This window comes from Nycticebus coucang, chromosome 4 (assembly GCF_027406575.1).
Source record: "Nycticebus coucang isolate mNycCou1 chromosome 4, mNycCou1.pri, whole genome shotgun sequence".
Lineage (NCBI taxonomy): Eukaryota > Metazoa > Chordata > Mammalia > Primates > Lorisidae > Nycticebus > Nycticebus coucang.
The window spans coordinates 115787515-115809886 of record NC_069783.1 but is presented as its reverse complement, the minus strand read 5'-3'; the positions used below and the strand labels follow the sequence as shown (position 1 = coordinate 115809886).

Here is a 22372-nt window from a genome sequence, read left to right as displayed (position 1 = left end):
CAGGTGGATTGATATAAAATTTCTGAGTCACTTCTGAAATGGCACAGAGTAATTTTCTGTAATAGAATTTAATGAATTGTGTGAGTACATTAAAATATGTTTCAAATGGCTTAAAGTTATATGAGAAGAAAATACCTTTATTAGTAATCATCTGTGATGCCATTTACTAAATTAAATTTGAAAGTATACTGTTGTGAATGTTTTTTGCTTATATTAGTTTAGTTAGCAGCTTATCTTCATGATACATAAGTTTTAAGTTTGCTTTTGTTATAGTGCATTTGTCATTCTTTTTCATTAACTTAAAATTATGTGAATAAATGTTTTTGTTAGATTTTAAGTTAAGCAATTATGTAAAGTTCAGTTCTCATAACTTTTTAAAAGCATACATATCAATTAATAATTCATGTGTATATTAGTGTAGCTGGTTGCTGGTTGTATGCACATTCAACCAAAGCAATCCTTTGCAGATGCTTTTACTGACTCTGCTATCAGTGCTAAAGTGAATGGTGAACATAAAGAGAAGGATCTGGAGCCCTGGGATGCAGGGGAACTCACAACCAATGAGGAACTGGAGGCTTTGGAAAATGATGTGGTAAGTAATATCTTTGTGATTGTATCATACTCTGGGGTCAATGTGGTATGCATGTGATATCCAATCACTTGGTCAAAGTCAGACATTTTAGGCTTCTTATCTGAGGAAGGCAATATATTCATTATTAAGATAAACAGGAGCTGGGCAAGGTGGCTCATGCCTGTAATCCCAGCACTCTGGGAGGCTGAAGTGGGTAGATTACATGAGCTCTTGAATTCAAGACTAGCCTGAGCAAAAGCAAGACCCCGTCTCTACTAAAAATAGAAAAACTGAGGCAAGGCTCAGTGCCTGTGGCATAGTGGTTACTGCGCCAACCACATACACCAAGGGGGCGGGTTCGAACCTGACCTGGGCCAGCTAAACAACGACAAATACAACAAAAAAATAGCCGGGTGTTGTGGCAGGCGCCTGTAGTCCCAGCTACTTGGGAGGCTGAGGCAAGAGAATTGCTGAAGCCCAAGAGTTAGAGGTTGCTGTGAGCTGTGACGTCACAGCACTCTACCCAGGGCGACATAGTGAGACTCTGTCTCATGAAAAAAGAAAAACTAAGGCAAGAGGATCACTTTGAGTGCAAGTTGGAGGTTGCTGCGAGCTATGATGCCACAGCCAACTCGGGCAACAGCTTGAGACCAAAAAAAGGATAAATAATTAGGGCTGGGTGTAGTGGCTCATGCCTGTAATCCTAGCACTCTGGGAGGCTGAGGCAGGTTAATAGCTTGAGCTTGGGAGTTTAAGACCAGAATTATTAAGAGTGAGACCCCCATTTCTCCTAAAAATAGAAAGTAGCTGGGCATTGTGGTGGGTCCCTATAGGTCCCAGCTACTCAGGAGGCTGAGGCAGGAGGATTGCTTGAGCCCAAGAGTTGAAGGTTGCTGTGAGCTATGATGCAATGGCACTTTACTGAGGGTGACAGAGTGAGACTCCATCTCATCCCCCCCCCAAAAAAAATTAGGTTACATTAGAAGTAAAACATTATGTAAATTTCCTGAGTTTAAATTGGGATCATGCTCAAAAACCTGTTTCTAAAATACTTCTTGTCCCATACTGTTTTTGCTTTTCTCTTAACACATCATATATGTTTCTTCCTTACTTTTTTTTGGGGGGGGGGGGCAGAATCTCACTTTTTAACTGTCAGTAGAGTGTCATGGCATCATAGCTCACAGCAAACTCAAAGTCTTCTGCTCAAGTGATCCTCTTGCCTCAGTCTCCCAAGTAGCTGGGACTACTGCCACCTGCCGTAACACCTGACTGTATCATGTATATTTCAAATGCTTAATTGGGCATGGCGGCACATGCCTCTAGTCCCTAAATTTTTTAGTAGTTGGTACTTGGGAAGCTGAGGCAGTAGGATTGCTTAAGCCTAGGATTTTGAGCTAACTTTGATCCCTCCCCTGCATTCCAACCTGGGCAATAGAGTTGAGACTTAAAAAAAATTTAAATTAAGTTTTCCAATATGGAAAGATGCTTAAGGTTTATTAAAAGAAAAGGTTAATTTCAGAATAGCAAGCTCCTGTTTGGGCTCAACCTCGGCAGCTCAGTGGTTAGGGCAGCAGCCACTTGAACCGAGGCTGGCTGGTTTGAACCTGGCCCAGGCCTGCCAACAACAGTGACGACAACAACAACAAAATAGCTGGGTGTTGTGGCCGGCACCTATAGTCCCAGTTACTTGGGAAGCTCAAGCAAGAGAATTGCTTAAGCCCGAGAGTTTGAGGTTGCTGTGAGCTATAATGCCACGGCACTCTACCACGGGCGACCCAGTGAGACTCTGTCTCCCCTCCTCACCCCAAAAAAAATCCTGTTTGAATTTTTATTTTAAAAGCTGATCATATTCTTACCTGTGTATTGAGAGTACCTGGACTTCTGTCTAAGAAAATGTTAAAAGTATGGGCAGCACCTGTGGCTCAATGGAGTAGGGCGCCAGCCCCATATGCCAGAGGTGGCAGGTTCAAACCCAGCCCAGGCCAAAAACTGCAAAAAGAAAATATTAAAAGTAGTATACTGGGACTGGAAGATGTTTATTTTTTAGTAGTTGTCTTTTATTATAATGTACTATGAAATTTTTACATACGACATTTTACACATAGCATTGCTTAAAATTTTAAAGTCTTTATAGGCAACAATGATTTTCTGCCTTGTGTTAGGCTGGAGAAGTAGCTTTAGTGGCACAAATTAACATTGTAACCTACTTGAGTAGTACAGGAGGATCCAACGTTGACAAGTGAACTTTCTTTTCTTTTTTTTTTTTTTTTTTTGTAGAGACAGAGTCTCACTTTATGGCCCTCGGTAGAGTGCCATGGCATCACACAGCTCACAGCAACCTCCAACTCCTGGGCTTAAGCGATTCTCTTGCCTCAGCCTCCCGAGTAGCTGGGACTACAGGCGCCCGCCACAACGCCCAGCTATTTTTTGGTTGCAATTTGGCCGGGGCCGAGTTTGAACCCGCCACCCTCGGTATATGGGGCTGGCGCCTTACCGACTGAGCCACAGGCGCCACCCTTCTTTTCTTTTCTTTTTTTCTTTTATTATTATTATTATTATTTTATTTATTTATTTATTTATTTTTGAGACAGAGTCTCACTATGTGGCCCTCAGTAGGTGCTGTGGCGTCACAGCCCATAGCAACCTCAGACTCTTGGGCTTAAGTGATTCTCTTGCCTCAGCCTCCCAAATAGTTGGGACTACAGGCGCCCACCACAGTGCCTGTTGTTGTCATTGTTGTTTGGCAGGCCCGGGCTGAGTTTGAACCTACCAGCCCAGGTGCATGTAGTGGTACCCTAACCACTGAGCAATGGGTGCCGAGCCAGACAAGTGAACTTTAAAGCAAGTCTTAGTATTGAGGTTGCCATCAGCATTGCTTAGATGATGCTGTGTCTACTTTTCTGGGATGGGATATGGCTTTGTGCTGGATTTCACTCTTTTTCACCAGTGAGGCTTTAAAGAGAGGAGTTAAAAACATTAGAGAGACTTTAATATTCACCAGGGAAGATTCTTCCATCTTTTACCCCTGTTGGTTGAATCTTAGAGATTAAAGAATGCAGCCTAGCTTTAGAGAGTGAGAATCTTCTGTAGTTTCCCATAGATTGTAGAATTATCTACACTGAAGTTAGGATACTGAGATCCAGAATTGATGTTGCTGAGGTCCCATAACTGCTAATGGCAAAACTAGTTCTAAAACCTAGCTCTTGTGACTTTGGCCAGTGACTGCCTATGTTTTATGCTGCCTTTCCTTTCCTTCCATTCCTAGGAGGAAGGAGAGGATGGCAGAGACCTAATACTCTGGCTGTCCCCCTACCTCCAAATGGTGGTACAGTAGGAAAAGCTTTGGCTTTTGCCTTCCTTCCCCTAAACACTGGAAGAATTTTTGGTTGTTGAAAAGCACCCTCTACACAGACCTGATTATCAGTGATCTCAAAAAGGTGTCAGGTAAATATAGGTGTGTCTACCTTACAGAAAAGTGGCTGTTTAAGGGTAGGGAAAGGAGAGAACCTTCATCTAAAGGCTCACATTTCATTAAGTAATTAAAATGTTCTAAACTTTCTTAATAATCTCTCAAATGGTTGTGTTGTTTAGCTATTTACAAATATGAGGGGCTGTTACAGGGGAAAAAGGGTTTTCTTTAAAACATTTTTAAAGAATGGGCGGCGCCTGTGGCTCAGTGAGTAGGGCGCCGGCCCCATATACCGAGGGTGGTGGGTTCAAACCCAGCCCCGGCCAAACTGCAACAACAAAAAAAATAGCCGGGCGTTGTGGCGGGCGCCTGTAGTCCCAGCTGCTCGGGAGGCTGAGGCAAGAGAATAACATAAGCCCAAGAGCTGGAGGTTGCTGTGAGCCATGTGACACCATGGCACTCTACTGAGGGCAGTAAAGTGAGACTCTGTCTCTATCAAAAAAAAAATTTTTTTTTTAAAGGAAATTTTTGCCTATTTTCTAGTTTGCTTGATTTTGCTAGAATGGAACCATAACCCAAATTAGATTTTGTTAGTAATTATAACTGAATTAAAGAAGACAAATACTTTGTCATTTTGAAAATGGGCTTCATTTTCTTCTAGTCTAATGGATGGGATCCCAATGATATGTTTCGATATAATGAAGAAAATTATGGTGTAGTGTCTACATATGATAGCAGTTTATCTTCATATACGTAAGTTTAAAAAGTTTATTTATATTTTTCTGCATTTGTCATTTATTTTCATCTACTTAAATTATGATGTTGAATAAATGTTTTGGTTAGATTTTCGGTTGAACTACTATGTGAGCTTTCTGTTATTACTGAGGCTGATAAATCCCCATTATAAATGGGAATAGGAGGCCAGGCGATGTAGCTCATGCCTGTAATCTTAGCTCTGAACTTAGGAGTTCAAGACCAGCATTAAAAAATAAAAAGCTAACCAGGCGTTGTGGTGGGTGCCTATAGTCCCAGGTACTTGGGAGGTTGAGGCAAGAGGATTGCTAGAGCCCAAGGTTGCTGTGAGCTATGACTCCATGGCACTCAACCCCATAGTGACTGAATCTGACTGTGTCTCAAAAAAGAAAAAAAAGGGGAATAGGCCAGGTGTGGTTGATCAGGCCTGTAATCCTAGCACTTTCTGAGGTTGAGGTGGGAGGATCAGTCAAGCAGATCAGCCTGAACAACATAATAAGACCATATCTTTACAAAAAATTAGAACAATTAGCTGGGCATGATAGTGCATGCCTATAGTCCTAGCTACTTGAGAGGCTAAGCACTTACTTAGTAGGACCACTTGAGTCTAGGAGTTCAAGGCTGTAGTGAGCTCCAATTGTGCCACTGTGTTCCAGCCTGTTGACAATATGAGACCCTGTCTGAAAAAGGGGAGGAGGAAAATACCTATACCCTATTTTTATGCTCTAAATACATTTTGTTTTTGTTTTATTTTTTTAGGTTGTAAAATAGCCTAAATCTGAAAGGGTAGAGATTAAGTGGACAGTCAGGATAGTCAGTTTTTGAAATATGTTCCTTTATGGGAAGGATAACAAAAAAATTCAAATTCTGATTTATAAATTAACAGATCTCCATAATTTCCCGTTTTATCAGTATTCTAAACTTTAAACTTTCTTAATAGTTGACTGTGACAGATATATAAAGTGTAACTTTAAAATATTCACTTTGATTTTCTTTTTCTCATGTTTCAGGGTGCCCTTAGAAAGGGATAACTCAGAAGAATTTTTAAAACGGGAAGCAAGGGCAAACCAGTTAGCAGAAGAAATTGAATCAAGTGCCCAGTACAAAGCTCGGGTGGCCCTGGAAAATGATGATAGGAGCGAGGAAGAGAAATACACGGCAGTTCAGAGAAATTCCAGCGAACGTGAGGGGCACAACATAAATACTAGGTATTTAAAGGAAATCATGATGCAGTATTTTGGATACACAACTCAAGGTCTGTGTGAGAAGGTGTATTATCATTATTATTATATTTCTTCTTCCTTTAATGTAGGTTAGGTAGAGTATACAAATGGAATTTGGTTTAAGATTCTATGAGAAAAGCTTATGTTAATATTGGAAATTATTTTTTGAGAGTCAGCTCTGTAGAGGCAAGTTTTGGATATACAACAGTAAGCAATCCAAAGTCTTGCTGAGCTTGTTAAAGAATCTGGATCAGGTGGGGGGACACATGTAACATAATAACAATATAATATGGTTTGCTCAATTAAAGGTGCCTTGGAAGTATAATTCCATGGGGAACTAACATAGCCTGTGAAGGCAGATAAAAGCCTCATTGAGGAGGTGACGTGATAACGTAATAGGGTCTGTCTGCCACTCTGTGAGGAGTACAAGGGAAGGATTTCTCTCCTGATGAGAATCCATGTACAGTGGCATGGCTGTGTGAGAGAACATTGCCAGTTCAGGAAAGAGCTGGTTGTTTCGTGTATGTGGAACACAGGGTCTCTATTGGGTGTAGTGGTGGCACTTGGTGATAGGAGGTCAGGTCGTTGAGGGACTATGTGTGTCATGCTTAAGAGTTACCCTGTGGGCAGGGGATGGGGTGAATAAACCCTGGGACATTGAAGACTTGCTAAAACACAAAGACTAGTTAGGGTATTGAAATAGTTCATCTGTGGGAGTTTGATAACCACCTAGACCAAAGCTAGTAATAGGAAGATGAGAAAAACTGGCTCGATGCCCATAGCTCAGTGGTTACAGCACTGGCCACATGCACCGAGGGTGGTGGGTTCAAGCCCACCCTGGGCCAGCTAAACAACACTGACAACTACAACAACAAAATAGCCAGGTGTTGTGGTGGGCCCCTGTAGTCCCAGCTACTTGGGAGGCTGAGGCAAGAGAATCACTTAAGCCCAAGAGTTTGAGGTTGCTGTGAGCTGTGACGCTACAGCGCTCTACTGAGGGCAATATAGTGAGACTCTGTCTCAAAAAAAAAAAAAAAAAAAAGAAAGAAAGGTGAGAAAAACCAGGGATGACCCTGAGGTTTATTTTACAACTAAGTGAGTTAATGGTTGTACTGAGAATGGACATAAGGAAACATGGAACAGGTTTGATGACTCTGCAATTTATTGCATTTGAGGCTTGTGCATCTTTAATTTATTCATAAACATGTTGAGGAAAACCTGCTACGTGTCTGATAGAATAAGAGGTACAGCCCATCTTGAAGGTACTCACTGCTTAAAGTCTAGTGGTTTGAATTGACATTTCCAGTTAGAGACGTTGAGATTATGGGACTGGCAATGCAGTTTTGGGATTCATCAGTATTGCTGATACTGCAGCCAGAAGAAAAGAGGAGCTAGCAAGAAAGGAAATCTCAGAGAAAATAAAGTTGAGAAAGCCAAAGGCAAAATACTTTTAAGAAAATGGATCATGATTAATAGAATCAGACATGGAAAGGTGGGTGAGAATGAACGTATCTGTTAAACTTTGGACTTAGGAGGAGAATGTAAGGCAGCGCTCTCAACCTGTGAGTCATGACCCACAGGAACTGTATTAAAGGGCCACGGCATTAGGAAGGTTGAAAACCACTGACCTAAGGGAATGGAAAGGCCAGAGGCTAGAACACAGGGAAAGACAGAAGAATGGGCCATCCAGGAATGGAGGCAGTTTGGTTTAGTGTTAATCTTTTTTATAGCAAGTATTCCCTTCTGCCCAAATTTCTTTTAGATTATGTTTCATTGGTCTGGTACCTTTAAGGATAAAATGATTTAAAGGATCTCTCATTTTCAGGGAAAATAAATATATTCCTCCTGGACAAAGAAACAGAGAAGTCATATCCTGGGGAAGTGGGAGACAGAATTCACCGCGTATGGGCCAGCCTGGATCAGGCTCCATGCCATCAAGATCCACTACTCACACTTCAGATTTCAACCCGAATTCTGGTTCAGACCAAAGAGTAGTTAATGGAGGCAAGTATTTTAACCAAATTTGTCAATGTCACTGATGAAATACACAGTTTTATAAATACTTAAAACAGTTTCAATATTGATGAGAATGTACATACCTTTAATGATTTTTGTGGAGTAGTTTTCACTTCAGCATTATTTAAAATTTGTTTTTGTGGATATCAAATTAGTAAAACATTGTATAAGTCATGGGTATATACAGTATTTACTATGATGAAATATTCATATTAACATAAAGTGCTAAATTTAACCCAAGGACATTCACTGGCCAAAAAACACTCCACATATAAAGAAATTGGAAACTTTGGCTACATTCTCAATTTTAAAAACACTGGATAATAAAATTATTTAGATATAATTTATATGGAATATTCTAACCCATATGGAACACTCAGTCTTGCACAGATTCCTTTTCATTAACTGTCTATGTATTCTGCTTACTTCAAAAAATGATTTAAGATAATTTTTAAGACATGACCAAGAGTCATGTGAAGAAAATGACAAAAGAAATATTCTTAAACAATAAAATTGTCCAGGTGCAGTGGCTCACCCCTGTAGCCCTAGCATTTTAGGGGCTGAGGTGAGAGGATTGGGGCCAGGAGTTCAAGACCAGTCTGAGACGCCCCGTCTCCACCAAAAAGAGAAACATTAGCTGCCTGGCGGTGTATGCCTGTAATCCCAACTACTCAGGAGTCTGAGGCAGGATGATCACATGAGCCCATGAGTTCGTGGTTGCAGTGAGCTGTAATGCTACTGTACTCTAGCCTGAGCGACAGAGCAAGACAATATGTCAGACAACAGCAACTACTACTCTTGGTCTAAAAGTGGATGTTATAGTTAAACAACTGAAGTAAAAGAAACTTGCATCTTTAGTGGGAAAATACTTCTAAACCTAGGTAGATTCTCAATCATAGGTTATGAGTCTGTAATGTAAGTTAGAGATACTGACTCTCAATGATACGGAATAGCAATAGTATGCTATTATGGGAAAAGAGTATACATTCAATTTTAGGTATTTAAAGTTTGGAAAATTAGATAAAAATATAAAACACTTAAAGTTTCCAATTTCATTTGTTTTCTTTGAGTTTTTTCTCCAGAATTCCTCTCCAAATGAGCACTCTTGAGTATTTTCTGTACTTAGTATTGGGGGTGAAATTTCTTTGCTCACTGAGTAAAGATTTTTAGTTGTTTATAAACAGAATTTTCAAAGTAAAAATCCTGAAGGGGGATGGGAAATATATGATACTCAAGTGTGTGGAACCCTATGGAGAGGAGACCTGGACTATTTGCTAAGATTAAGGTAAGTGATTTATAACATTAAACTTTAGCTATATTTTGACCTGTGCATATCTACTAGTATCAATTTATTTGATGATGACTGCTTTGTAGTTATATTATTTATTAAGCAGTCTCTTAGATACATATTTAATTGCATAAATTACTTTGAAGGACCTCCTCTTTTCTAATTTAATGAGATCAAGTGGTTTTTATTTTGAAAGAGCAGTGAATATTAATTTACCTTTGTTATTCTTGTGACTGTAGAAAATAACGGAAGTGATATTTTGTTTCTACTTAAATGGGACTTAGTTAATGAGATTTCAAACTGAACCTTAGGTTCAAATATAAACTTGATGAAAATAATAGATGATTGTGAGGAACCAGCATGTCTAATTGCATGTAATTGCCACTGCTTTTATTTTCATTGTGTTTCAAAACTAAAACTGACATAGTAAATAATCTTTTTCCTGAGTAGGAATTATTGTGATCTATTGTGTGAAATTTTATCTAGTATACGTTATTTCTTTTAACAATTGATTATGGAGAAACGTTTGTAGAAGCCAGGATTGATAGGCAAAGTCTTAACTGTCTTCTTCAATACTATGTGTAGATCCTAATTAACCCTTTGGGAACGTGTATTCATTTAAATGGAATTAATTTTAAGGAGGTTAAAGTGAAATGTGAATTTATGTCAGTTAAGTTATGCTAAAACTTATCACAAATCAAATGACTGTCCTCAAAGGGTTAAAATGTACAAGAAATCATTTTTGTCATTTTACTTTTTTTTCTGTTTACTTTTTTCCCTCATTTTTTTCTTTAGTTTTTATACTTTCCTTCATATCATTTGTTCTGTCAGGTGTTCCCTGGCCATCGCCTTGCCCATCTCCTTCCTCTCGCCCACCTTCTCGCTACCAGTCAGGTCCCAACTCTCTTCCACCTCGGGCAGCCACCCCTACACGGCCGCCCTCCAGGCCCCCCTCGCGGCCATCCAGACCCCCGTCTCACCCCTCTGCTCATGGTTCTCCAGCTCCTGTCTCTACTATGCCTAAACGCATGTCTTCAGAAGGTACAATACCACAATTTGTTCATGTTTTTGTTTGTCTTTGTTTAACTCCTATGTGAGTTTATAATTACAAAATAGTTTCTTCTTCATTATTTAATAACCTATGATTTCTGTGTTTTAACTTTAGTTTATTAAAACTATTTCTATTAACCTTTTGTTCATTAGAGAAAATTTTGATAAATGCTATGTGAAACTATGAACTATCCTGAATTGTAATAAAGGGGGTTTATCTCTACCTAGTAATGATGGTCCATTATAGCTCCAGAAAACCTGGAAAGGTCTACCCCATGGTCTTCTCCCTCCTAATTGATAATGTATGCAGCGGTTAAGGGTAAATGAATGATCTTTCTTCACCTAGTCCTAGACTTTTGTAGAACCCATTGTTTTATAGCTCCTAGACCATGGTCTTAGTGAACCTTCTTCTTAGTCAAAGGCAGGAATGGTATTTTAGGGGCTTTTTGAGAGTAACAACTCTTTTAGCTATCTGCTTTTGCATGTCTGCCCTTAGATTTCTTTTTTTTTTTTTTTTTTTAATTTGGCCGGGGCTGGGCCTGAACCCGCCACCTCCGGCACATGGGACCGGCGCCCTACCCGCTGAGCCACAGGCACTGCCCTGCCCTTAGATTTCAATAGTTTGTTAGCATGCCTAAGGGACTTCTAAATTTAATTGAGTAGTTTTCAAAAGTTAGCTTTGCAGTATTATATATTGTAAAACACTGCTTAATTTGGGAGAATTCCTTGATCTAGATAAAATTATTGATTAAAAACTAGTTATGAATTTAAATACTTAGGTATTTGTTTTCCTTTGTCTAAAATTAGAATAAAATTTTATAATTCTTATTTGTAATTGATGCTTAATCTACCTTTACTAAATCAAATACATAGGTGTTGTAGAATATCCTAATACTATGCACGAATTAAATTTTTGTGAATGATAATATCCTTTTGATATTTGTTTAGAATATTTGTGTTACATTTTTAATCTGATTTGTTTATTACAATCACAATTGATATAACTAATGTTAGGACTCATGAACTTTCTGTGTAGGTGCTAAGCTACTTTTAAATAAATAATTGCCATCTGTGTGGGCAGGTCATGACCTTGACTGAAGTGTCTAACTTTGGACAGCAAGTTTTACTGATTTTTAAGGTGACTTCTCTGTTCAAAAAGTGTCTTTGTTAGTGGTCACTAAAAACAAAGTTAAGTTCTGTTGAAATATTTCTTACATTTAATCATTTGAATAAGTGGTATTTGTAAAATGGTAATATATTAGATAAAACATGATCAATAGGAATTAAACATCTTTACTCAATTAAGATGCAAGAACTGTCCGTGGACTATTGACACAGAGATAATACCTTCTGAATTATTTGGGGATGATAAATTATCTCCAGTTGAAAATTATAGACGGTGCCCATAGCTCAGTGGGTAGGATGCCAGCCACATACACCAAGGCTCGTGGGTTCAAATCTGGCCGGGCCAGCTAAAGCAACAATGACAACTGCAACAACAACAACAAAAATAGCTGGGTGTTGTGGCAGGTGCCTGTAGTCCTAGCTATTTGGGAGGCCAAGGCAAGAGAATCGCTTAAGCCCAAGAGTTCGAGGTTGCTGTGAGCTGTGACGCTGCGGTACTCTATCCAGGGCAACAGCTTGAGACTCTGTCTAAGAAAAAGAAAGAAAATTATAACCTATAATACTTTTACTCTTTTAAATATCATGTCCATGATTAAATTTCTGTTGGGAACACACATCAATTTGAAGTTCCAAAGAGTTTGGCAGCAGAGGGAGGGTGAGGAGCCTTAGCTTTGACATTAAGAATGTTTTTGCTGGGGCGGTGCCTGTGGCTCAGTGAGTAGAGCGCCAGCCCCATATACCCAGGGTGGTGGGTTTGAACCCAGCCCCAGCCAAACTGCAACAACAAAAAAAAATAGCTGGGCGTTATGGCAGGCGTCTGTAGTCCCAGTTACTCGGGAGGCTGAGGCAAGAGAATTGCCTAAGCCCAAGAGCTGGAGGTTGCTGTGAGCTGTGACTCCATGGGACTCTACCGAGGGTGACTCTGTCTCTAAAAAAAAAAAAAAAGAATGTTTTTGCTGAGTCTTAGCACCATCACACTTCTGTGGTGAGAGCCATTATATCCATTGTTTTCACTTGACAATTTGGTTTAGTGGATACCAGACTGCTTTAGAAAGAGAAATCACTAATGGAGTAGTAGAATCAACGCTCTAGAATTTTGACGCTTCAGATAGTGCAGATTTCTTCCCCACATGTCAGTTATGTTTGTCTCACAAGTCATGCATTCATAGAATTTTCAGCTTACAACCTGTTAAGTGTAAGAAACTGCTTATAGTTGAGGACTGTTTTAAGCCATGAATTATAAAATTCATAATCAGTTTGAAGAGGTAATAAACTAAATTTTGAGACATTTAAGAAGGGTATGTACATATATTTCAGTGGTACAGTACCGAGGATATATAGTATGGGGATTAATAGTCTGTGGTGCAAAAATTTGTTTTTTGCAATTATAGAAGTAATATATTGTGGAGAGTTGGGGGCGGTAAAGTAAAAATTACTTCATCATGTAGCCATAACTTCTGTTTATGCTATTATATTTCTTTATTTTTATATGCCTACAAGTAATAGACATACGTAAAACAGATTGTTACTATACTTTGAAGAGCTATAACATCTTGTTTAATTTCTGACCACCAACTTCATTCCTCCCTTTCTTTAATGATAAAGCAAAATAAGATTTATTTATAAAACTTGGTGGCATTCCACAATATAAATTTGAAAAAGTTAGTATGCTCCCCCCCACAAATGTACATATATGGCATTTTCTTCCTTAAAAACAAGGAGGAACTATAGAGTTAAGTGAGAGAGAGAGCAAGTTAGTTAAGGTTGTATTAGCAGGAAAGTAGTATTAATGGATGGAGTGGCATTTATGTGATATCACTGTTTGTTTCTTAGGGCCTCCAAGGATGTCCCCAAAGGCCCAGCGACATCCTCGAAATCACAGAGTTTCTGCTGGGAGGGGTTCCATTTCCAGTGGCCTAGAATTTGTATCACACAACCCACCAAGTGAAGCAGCTACTCCTCCAGTGGCAAGGACCAGTCCCTCGGGGGGAACATGGTCATCAGTGGTCAGTGGGGGTAGGTACCACTTGGGCATAATGATAGTGTGCATTTTGTGATTATTACTATATGTAAAAAAAAAAATGCTGAGCTTAATTAAGTTCTGTTTGAGGAAGTGTAGAAATAATGTGAACAATTTGGGGGAAAATGGTAAAGTAAAATTTAACATGTATATTACAAATAGTGGAATAACTAGTTATTGGGAAACCTAGATATTTATTCTTGGCTCTACCATTTATTCATTCTATATTAAAGCAAGTAATGCAGTCATTCTGAATTTCAGTTTTCTTGGAGAGTAAAATAGTTCTTGTCTAATCTACTTTGTGGGCTCTTGATGAAATTCTTACAAGGTTCATAAATATGAATATACTTTGTAGTTTTCTAAAGTATAATACAATACATAACAGTATTTGGAGGGATTAGATTTCCTACCTTTATAACAATTTTGTTCATTCGTTTATTATTTAAATATTTATTTTGGGCTAATAGTACAGTGTTTTTGTAGCATCTGTATGTGGTGCTAATTCTTGATTATATTTCCCTTATAAGGAATATCAGGCACAAATTAGGGGTCAAGTTTTATCTGTGGTTAGCCTGAGGAATATGCCATCAGCATCTGTAAAAGTATGAAAATTATACTTTGACAAGATTTTACAATTAGGCTAAGACTCTTTTTTGCTACCTTGTCAGTCAGTACTTAATGCTTTAATAACTACGGAGCTAGAACACGCTATTAATATTTTTTTATTGGTCTTACTCTATTTTAATCAGTCAATTGAACTTCTTTTTTTTTGGCCGGGGCTGGGTTTGAACCCGCCATCTCCAGCATATGGGGCTGGTGCCCTACCCCTTTGAGCCACAGGTGCCACCCAAGTTTAAGCCAAAAAATAGTTTTAAAACCTAGCTCTGTTAATGTCTGTTTTTAGTTTGTATATATTGTCTTCTCACCTTCATGTAATGTACATTCATGTAATTGTACTATAATTCCTTTTTACTTTGTATTTTCTTTCTTGGTCTTCAGTTTACATTTTGAAATGTAATTTTTACATTTACATTTCATTTACATAAAAATAGAAATTTAAAAAATCATCTTCAGCTGTTCTATTACTATATATATGTTCTAGAAATGAATTTCTAGTTGTTAGAAACAAAGTTGTTTGGGGCACACCCAGAATAGTGTTACAGGTTTGCTCTTTATACTGATTGGAAAAATGATAATTGTTGAATAATAGTTTCCTTTGTGGTTTATAAAAAGAACAAAACTGAAATGAAATATATTGAACTATTTTCTCTAAACCTTTGAAGTTTAGCAAATAGGTTTACAATAGTATATAGTATAATAGTATATAGTATAGTATATACTATATTATATAATAGTGTAATAGTATTTGCTTTGAGCTTAGCAAATAGATTGATAATAGTATATGAAATCTATTGGATACTTATTTTGACATCAAATAGAACATCAACCCCTCTTTGTACTATCTTATCCTTTTGGCCAAATTGGGTCCTGATCTTCTTATTTACTGCAGGGGACCTCGATGTTGCAAAAAAGAGCACATAGGATGTGCTACAAGGTGCCTAATGCTGTTTTAGTGTCTTATTAGAATGAGGATGAGATAAGTCTATTTCTTTTTTTTTTTTTTTTTTTTTTAAGGCACTAGGCCATTCTTTTTTTTTTTTTTTTTTCTTCTCGTAGAGATAGAGTCTCACTTTATGGCCCTGGGTAGAATGCCGTGGCATCACACAGCTCACAGCAACCTCCAACTCCTGGGCTTAAGTGATTCTCTTGCTTCGGTCTCCCGAGCAGCTGGGACTATAGGCACCCGCCACAACGCCCGGCTATTTTTTTGGTTGCAGTTCAGCCGGGGCCAGGTTTGAACCCGCCACCCTTGGTATATGGGGCCGGCGCCTTACCGACTGAGCCACAGGCGCCACCCGAGATAAGTCTGTTTCTTACGCATCTCCCTCTGCCAGCCTTTTAAGACAAATAATCAATTTAATCAGTTCAGCTTTTTAATATGGAATATGTTCATTAAAAAGTTGCATTTATCCTGCCTTAGGGAATCCTTTTTCCAACTTCATTGAAAATCCTGCATTTTAGAATGAATACATTTAGTTAGGAGAAGGAAAACCATAGTTGTATTATCTACTACTATTGTTCCCAGATACTTGCGTTCTCTGTTACCACTGCTCTTAGGACTTCTTGTGTTGTTGTTTTGTTTTTAATCCTAGGACTTTCGAGAAGAAAACAGGGTGATGGAGCCTGTAAACCCAGCACTTTGGGAGGCCGAGGGGGGAGGATCACTTGAGCCCATGAATTTGAGACTAACCTGAGCAACATAGCCAGACCCCATGTCTATGGAAAATAAAAAAAGAAATTAGCTAGGTGTGGTGGTGCAAAACTGTAGTCCCAGCTACCCCAAAGGTTGAAACAGGAGGATCATTTGAGTTTAAGAGATTGAGGTTACAGTGAGCTATGATGATGATACTGCACTTTAGCCTGAGCAACAGAGCAAGTCTCTGTCTTTGAAAAAAAAAAAAAAAGAGTTGGCTAGGCGGGTGGCTCACACCTATAATCCTAGCGCTTTGGGAGGCCTAGGCATATGGATTGCCCTGAGCTCACAGTTTTGAGATAGCCTGAGCAAGAGGGAGACCCTGTCTCTAAAAATAGACGGGCTTTGTGGCGGGCACCTGTAGTCCCAGCTACTTGGGAGGCTGTGGCAAGAGAAATTGCTTGTGCCCAAGAATTGGAGATTGCTGTGAATTATGATGCCATGGCACTCTACCAAGGGTGACAAAGTGAGACTGTGTCTCAAAAAAAAAGAAGGCAATCATAATGGATAAAGGGGTAAAGGAACTGAAGAGGAATTTGGGGGATGGGGCAGAGTCTCTATTGCCCAGTTTGGAAAGCAGTGGTGTAATCACAGCTCACTGCAACTTTGAGCTCCTGGGGTCAAGCAGTCCTCCTACCCTTATCCTCTCAAAGTGCTGGGATTACAAGCATGAGTTACTGTGCCAGGCCTCTGCTTTTTTTTTTTCAAACATGATTTTCTGTATTCCATCTGTTTTCCTTTCGTTTTCTTAGAGACAGGCTTTCACTCTTTTGCCCAGGCTAGATGCAGTGGTTCTCAACCTGTGGGTTGTGACCCACAGGAACTGTATTAAAGGGCCATGGCATTAGGAAGGTTGAGAACCACTGGGCTAGAGTGTAGTGTTGTGTTAACAGCTTACTACAACCTTAAACTCCTGGACTGGGCTCAAGTGATCCTCTTAACTCAGGCTCCTGAGTAACTGATACTATACAGGCTTGTACCACCAAGCCAATTTTCTTTTCTTTTTTTCCTTTCCCTCCCCCTGTTTTTCCCCTATTCCCACCTCCCTCCCCTCCCTTTCCCCTCACTTCTTTTTCTTTCTTTCTGTAGATATAGGGGATCTTCCCACCTCAGCCTCCCAAGTGCAGGGATTACAGGCAGGAACCACTGTGCCTGGTCATATTATATATAGAGCTTCAAAGAATCCTATTTGAGGAAGTGACATTTGAGCTAAGAATGTAATAAATAAAATTTCCCTTTTTTCTAGTTCCACGATTATCCCCTAAAACTCACAGACCCAGGTCACCCAGACAGAACAGTATTGGAAATACTCCCAGTGGGCCAGTTCTTGCTTCTCCTCAAGCTGGAATTATTCCAACTGAAGCTGTTGCCATGCCTCTTCCAGCTGCATCTCCTACACCTGCTAGTCCTGCATCTAACAGAGCTGTTACCCCATCTGTTGAGGGTATGTAAGAAACAGCTTCTAGATCCATAGTGTCATTTGTGAAGTTGAGAATTAGAGGTTTACTAACATTTTTATATTATTTTTACTCATATAGATAGGTATTTTGAATGCTCATTTAATATTTTTATGTACATGAAGTTAGTTAAGTAATACCACTAATTTAATATATATCATGTCTGCTATTATGAGGACTAACATTCTTCGGTTTCAAATACCTATATAAAGAAAATTATTGATATTGTAATAATTTGTTTGAGTGAAAATATTCTTTTCCAGAAACATAGGAAATCAAAATTATTATTCATTGTTTTCCATTTTGCTTGTCTTATTGAATTTTTTTTAAAAACTGTTTTCTAGCTAACGATTCCAGGCTTCAAGATCAGAGGCAGAACTCTCCCGCAGGGAATAAAGAAAATACTAAACCCAGTGAAACATCACCTAGTTTCTCAAAAGCTGAAAATAAAGGTTAGAGTTTTAAAGAGTCTTTAAGAGGCCTATGTATAGAAATAGGAAGGATAATGTCTAATTTCATGCCCAGTACGGAATATTTTTGTTCAATACTTTCTTGTGTGTATATATAAATGTGCAGTTTCACAAATGCCAAAATCCAAAATTAGTATTTGAAATTGTAATTCTTTTGATAATGTATCTTATCATTTCTAATATCCATATTAAAATAATTTTAAGTTAAAGTTATAAATACATCTGTATCTAACAGTTCTTAATTTTACAGGTATATCACCAATTGTTTCTGAACATAGAAAACAGATTGATGATTTAAAGAAATTTAAGAATGATTTTAGGGTAAGTGTATGGACTACTGACTTAAGATTTCAAAAAATTAGCAATAAACATTTCTAAGGACTTATTAATTATTTTACAAAAATGTGCCATGTGTGCACTCAGAAACATTGAGCCATTTGTGTAGAAAGGTAAACATTTTTTTTTTTTTGGCTTGTGTATTTTTTTTTTTTTTTTAATTGTAGCTGTGTATGTTAATGCAATCATGGAGCGCCATGCACTGGTTTTATATACAATTTTAAATATTTTCGTCAAACTGGTTAACATAGTCTTCCTGGCATTTTCTTAGTTATTGTGTTAAGACATTTGTATTCTACATTTACTAAGTTTCACGTGTACCCTTGTAAGATGCACCGTAGGTATTATCCCACCAAACACCCTCCCTCTCCCCTCCCTTTTTCCTTTCCCCATATTCTTAGATTATATTGGGTTATAACTTTCATATGAAAGCTATAAATTAGTTTCAAAGCAGGACTGAGTACACTGGATATTTTTCCTCCATAAACTTTCTTAAAGTAATTTTTGCCTATCATTTAAGTGAGATAACTAAAATTAGGAGATTTGGTAACAACAATGTATGTATCAAATGAAAGAGTATTATCCTTATAACATGAAGCCCCCATAGTTTGTCGTCAATTTGATTACTCTGTCCAGTGAAGCTAGACTTTAGTAGAGTAAAGCTAAGTCATTAATTATCTGGAATGGTGAGTGGAAGACACTAGACTCTTAATATTCTGATGGCAGTTGTAGATTTAGACTTTGTGCATAAATGTATTGTGATACAAATCTTTCCATAATACACCATTCGTCTTAAGATAAGCTTTGCCAAATATTCTTGATGACTATTCTTTTGCATACCTTTACTATAATATACTGTAGATATCAAGGCAGATGTTGAGGCCAACATGGACTCAAAAAATCTTAAAACTTGGGACAGCTCCTGTGGCTCAAGGAGTAGGGCGCTGGCCCCATATACCGGAGGTGGTGGGTTCAAACCCAGCCCCGGCAAAAACAAAACAACAAAATCTTAAAACTTAGTTTCTTACAAGTGAAAAATCTGTAGTTGAATGAGTCAAAGGCAAAAGACAGATCAGGCATGGTGGGATGCATCTGTATTGCCAACTACTGGGAGGCTGAGGTGAGAGGGTTGTTTGAGCCCAGGAATTTGAGGTGACAATAAGATATGATTGTGCCACTGCACTCTAGCCTGGTTGACAGAGTGAGACCTTGCCCTTAAAAATAAATAAATAAATAAACAAAAGGGCAAAAGGCATCTTTTTTCCAGCCAGTGTTTTAACTTTCTAAACATTAATTTTGTTGCTGATAGCTTTATTCTTGACTTATTGGCAACATTCAAAATATTACACGTTATTTAGTATTTTTGTACATATATCTGTTTAGCTTGAATGCTATTAACAGTTCATTTAAATTTTAAATGAACTGTAGTTAACACATATAAATGATGTACAGACTAATGAATGAGTGAGTGATCATGTGCCCACTTCCCTGCTGAGTCAAGCAGTCCAGCATAATTAACCTTCTCTTATATGCTTACCCCATTTCAGCTGCTGCTTCCTTTTTCCTTCCAGGAAGAAGGGTTTCTTTCCTGTGCAGTACTTTATACTTACACTGCATATGGATAGATCCCTAAGCCATAGATAGATTTTGCATAATCTTAAATGTGCTATAAATTATGTCCTGCTGTAGGTATTCTTGCCCAATTTTTCCCCCTCAGCATTCATTTTTTCATTTTTAAACAATCATTCAGTCCCCTCTCTAGTACACTAGCATTGAATTTATTATGTAATTAAGGAAAGAAATATTTTTACTTTGAAGCATTATGTTAGCACATTTTTGTAATAGCTTTATTGAGATATAATTTATATCTACAGTTCTACCGTTCAAAGTGTACAAGTGAGTGGTTTTTAGTATTCACAGCATTGTGCAGACATCACAATTGATTTTATTTTATTTTTTTAAGAGACAGGGTCTTACTTTGTCACCCTCGGTAGAGTGCTGCAGCATCACAGCTCACAGCAACCTTCAGCTCTTGGGCTATTTTTTTGTTGCAGTTTGGCCGGGGCCAGGTTCAAACCTGCCACCCTTGGTGTATGGGGCCGGCACCCTACTCACTGAGCCACAGGCACCACCCTCAATTTTATTTATTTATTTATTTTTGAGACAGAGTCTCACTATGTCACCTTCGGAAGAGTGCTGTGGCATCACAGCTCACAGCAACCTCAAACTCTTGGGCTTAAGCTATTCTCTTGCATTAGCCTCCCAAGGCTACAGGCACCCACCACAACTCCCAGCTATATTTTTGTTGCAGTTGTCATTTTTGTTTAAGCTGGCTTGGGCTGGTCTCGAACCTGCCAGCCTCTGTGAATGCGGCTGGCACCCTACTGACTGAGAGACTGAGCTATGGTGCCACCACCACAATCAATTTTAAAACATTTTTCTCACCCCCAAAAGAATGGACTTCCTGTTTGCCTCTTCCCCCAGGAGGAAAAACAACTAATGTTTTTCTGACTCTGGATTTGCCTATTCTGTACGTTCTCATACAGGTAGAATAAAACATGATGTGGCCTTTTATAACAGGCTAATTATACTTAGCATAATGTTTTCAGGGTTTATCCATGTTGAAACATGCATCAGTATTTCATTTCATTTTTAGGCTGAATAAGATTCAGTTACATGGGCTCGGCACCTATGGCTCAAGCAGCTAAGGCGCCAGCCACATACACCTGAGCTGGTGTGTTCAAATCCCGCCCGGGCCCGCCAAACAACAATGACGGCTGCAACCAAAAAAATAGCCAGATGTTGTGGCGGGTGCCTGTAATCCCAGCTACTTGGGAGGCAGAGGCAGGAGAATCCCTTGAGCCCAGGAGTTGGAGGTTGCTGTGAGCTGTGATGCAAAGGCACTCTACCCAGTGTGAAAGCTTGAGGCTTTGTCTCAAAAAGAAAAAAAAATATTCAGTTACGTGGATAATACTATATCTTGTTATCCATTCATCCATTGGTGGCTATTTGGTTTGTTCCTACCTTTTGACTATTATGAATAATGCTGTTGTGAAAAGTAGTATACAGTTTTTTTGTGGTTTTGTGTTTTCCTTTCTCTTGTGTAACACCTATCAGTAGACTATCTGGGTCATATGCTAACTCTGCGTTTAACATTCTAAGGAACTGCCAAGCTATTTGCCAAGGCAGCTGCGTTGCTTTACATTCTTACCAGCAGTGTATGGGGGTTGTTTTATTTTGTCCCCTGGGCAAGAGTGTACTGGTGTCTTTGTAACCCACTGCTAACTCAAATTCCTTGGCTCAAGTGATACTCCTGACTCAGCCTCCCAAGTAGCTGAGACTACATACAGGCATGCACTACCACACCTGGCTAATTTTTCTGTTACTTTTAGGGATGAGATCTCACTTTTGCTCAGGCTAGTCACCAACTGGTAGCCTTACATGATCCTTCAACCTCAGCCTCCTAAAGTGCTAGGATTCTGTGGATTGTCTTTTTACTGTATTGTCCCTTGTAGCACAAACATTTTTAATTTTGATGATGGCAGCTTTATTTAGTTAATGCTTCTGCTTATTTATAATTGACACATAATAATTAACATTCTTATGGGATATAAATTCATTCTTTTGCATGTAGGTAGATATTAGTTGTCCCAGCACCATCTGTTGAAAAGACTATTCTTTCCACCACTGGATTTTCTTCACATGCTTATTGAAAGTCAATTGATTGCAAATATGACTCTAAATTCTCCTTCATTAATCTGTATGCTTATTCTTATACCAGTACCATACTCTCTTGATTAGAGTTACTATATTTTAAAGGGCTGTTCCTTTTTATTTAATAGAGGACATTTTGGCTATCATGTTAGTTCACACTTTTTACAAACCTTCATTAATACTCACTTTCAGATTTCAAGTAGGAGCAGCATTAAAAGTTTATTTATTTATTTATTTTAGAGACAGAGTTTTACTTTGTCGCCCCCAGTAGAGTGCCGTGGCATTACCCAGCAACCTTCAGCTCTTGGGCTTAGGCGATTCTCTTGCCTCAGCCTCTTGAGTAGCTGGGACTATAGGCATCCACCACAATGCCTGGCTATTTTTGTTGTTATTGCAATTTGGCTGAGGCTGGGTTTGAACCCGCTAACTTGGGTATATGGGGCTGGCTAAGCCACAGGCGCCGCCCAAAAGTTTATGTATTTTTTAGTCTTATTACTTTTTGGAGCCTGAATAATCAAATGTATTAAGTCTTTTATGAATAACTTCCTGATTAATAAACAAATACTAGAAAGCAGTGATTTTTATAAAATGTTTGAGGGTGAGCTTTATAACTGTTCTCTTCACAT

At 38.5% G+C, this 22372-nt stretch overlaps 1 protein-coding gene across 13 annotated transcripts in view; it reads left to right on the top strand.

Annotated features, from left to right (window-relative positions):
* The window catches only part of ATXN2 (ataxin 2), a 145947-nt gene that overhangs the window by 69071 nt on the left and 54504 nt on the right, over positions 1-22372 (top strand). For 10 of the 13 annotated variants that reach the window (XM_053590232.1, XM_053590238.1, XM_053590237.1 and 7 more), the window contains exons 6-14: positions 468-592; positions 4642-4733; positions 5744-5941; positions 7782-7960; positions 10092-10301; positions 13269-13451; positions 17016-17213; positions 17571-17678; positions 17947-18017. In XM_053590232.1, coding sequence (XP_053446207.1) covers positions 468-592; positions 4642-4733; positions 5744-5941; positions 7782-7960; positions 10092-10301; positions 13269-13451; positions 17016-17213; positions 17571-17678; positions 17947-18017 — 1364 coding nt within the window. The remainder of the gene's footprint in view (positions 1-467; positions 593-4641; positions 4734-5743; positions 5942-7781; positions 7961-10091; positions 10302-13268; positions 13452-17015; positions 17214-17570; positions 17679-17946; positions 18018-22372) is intronic. The other 3 variants (XM_053590240.1, XM_053590239.1, XM_053590241.1) reach the window with 3 other exon arrangements.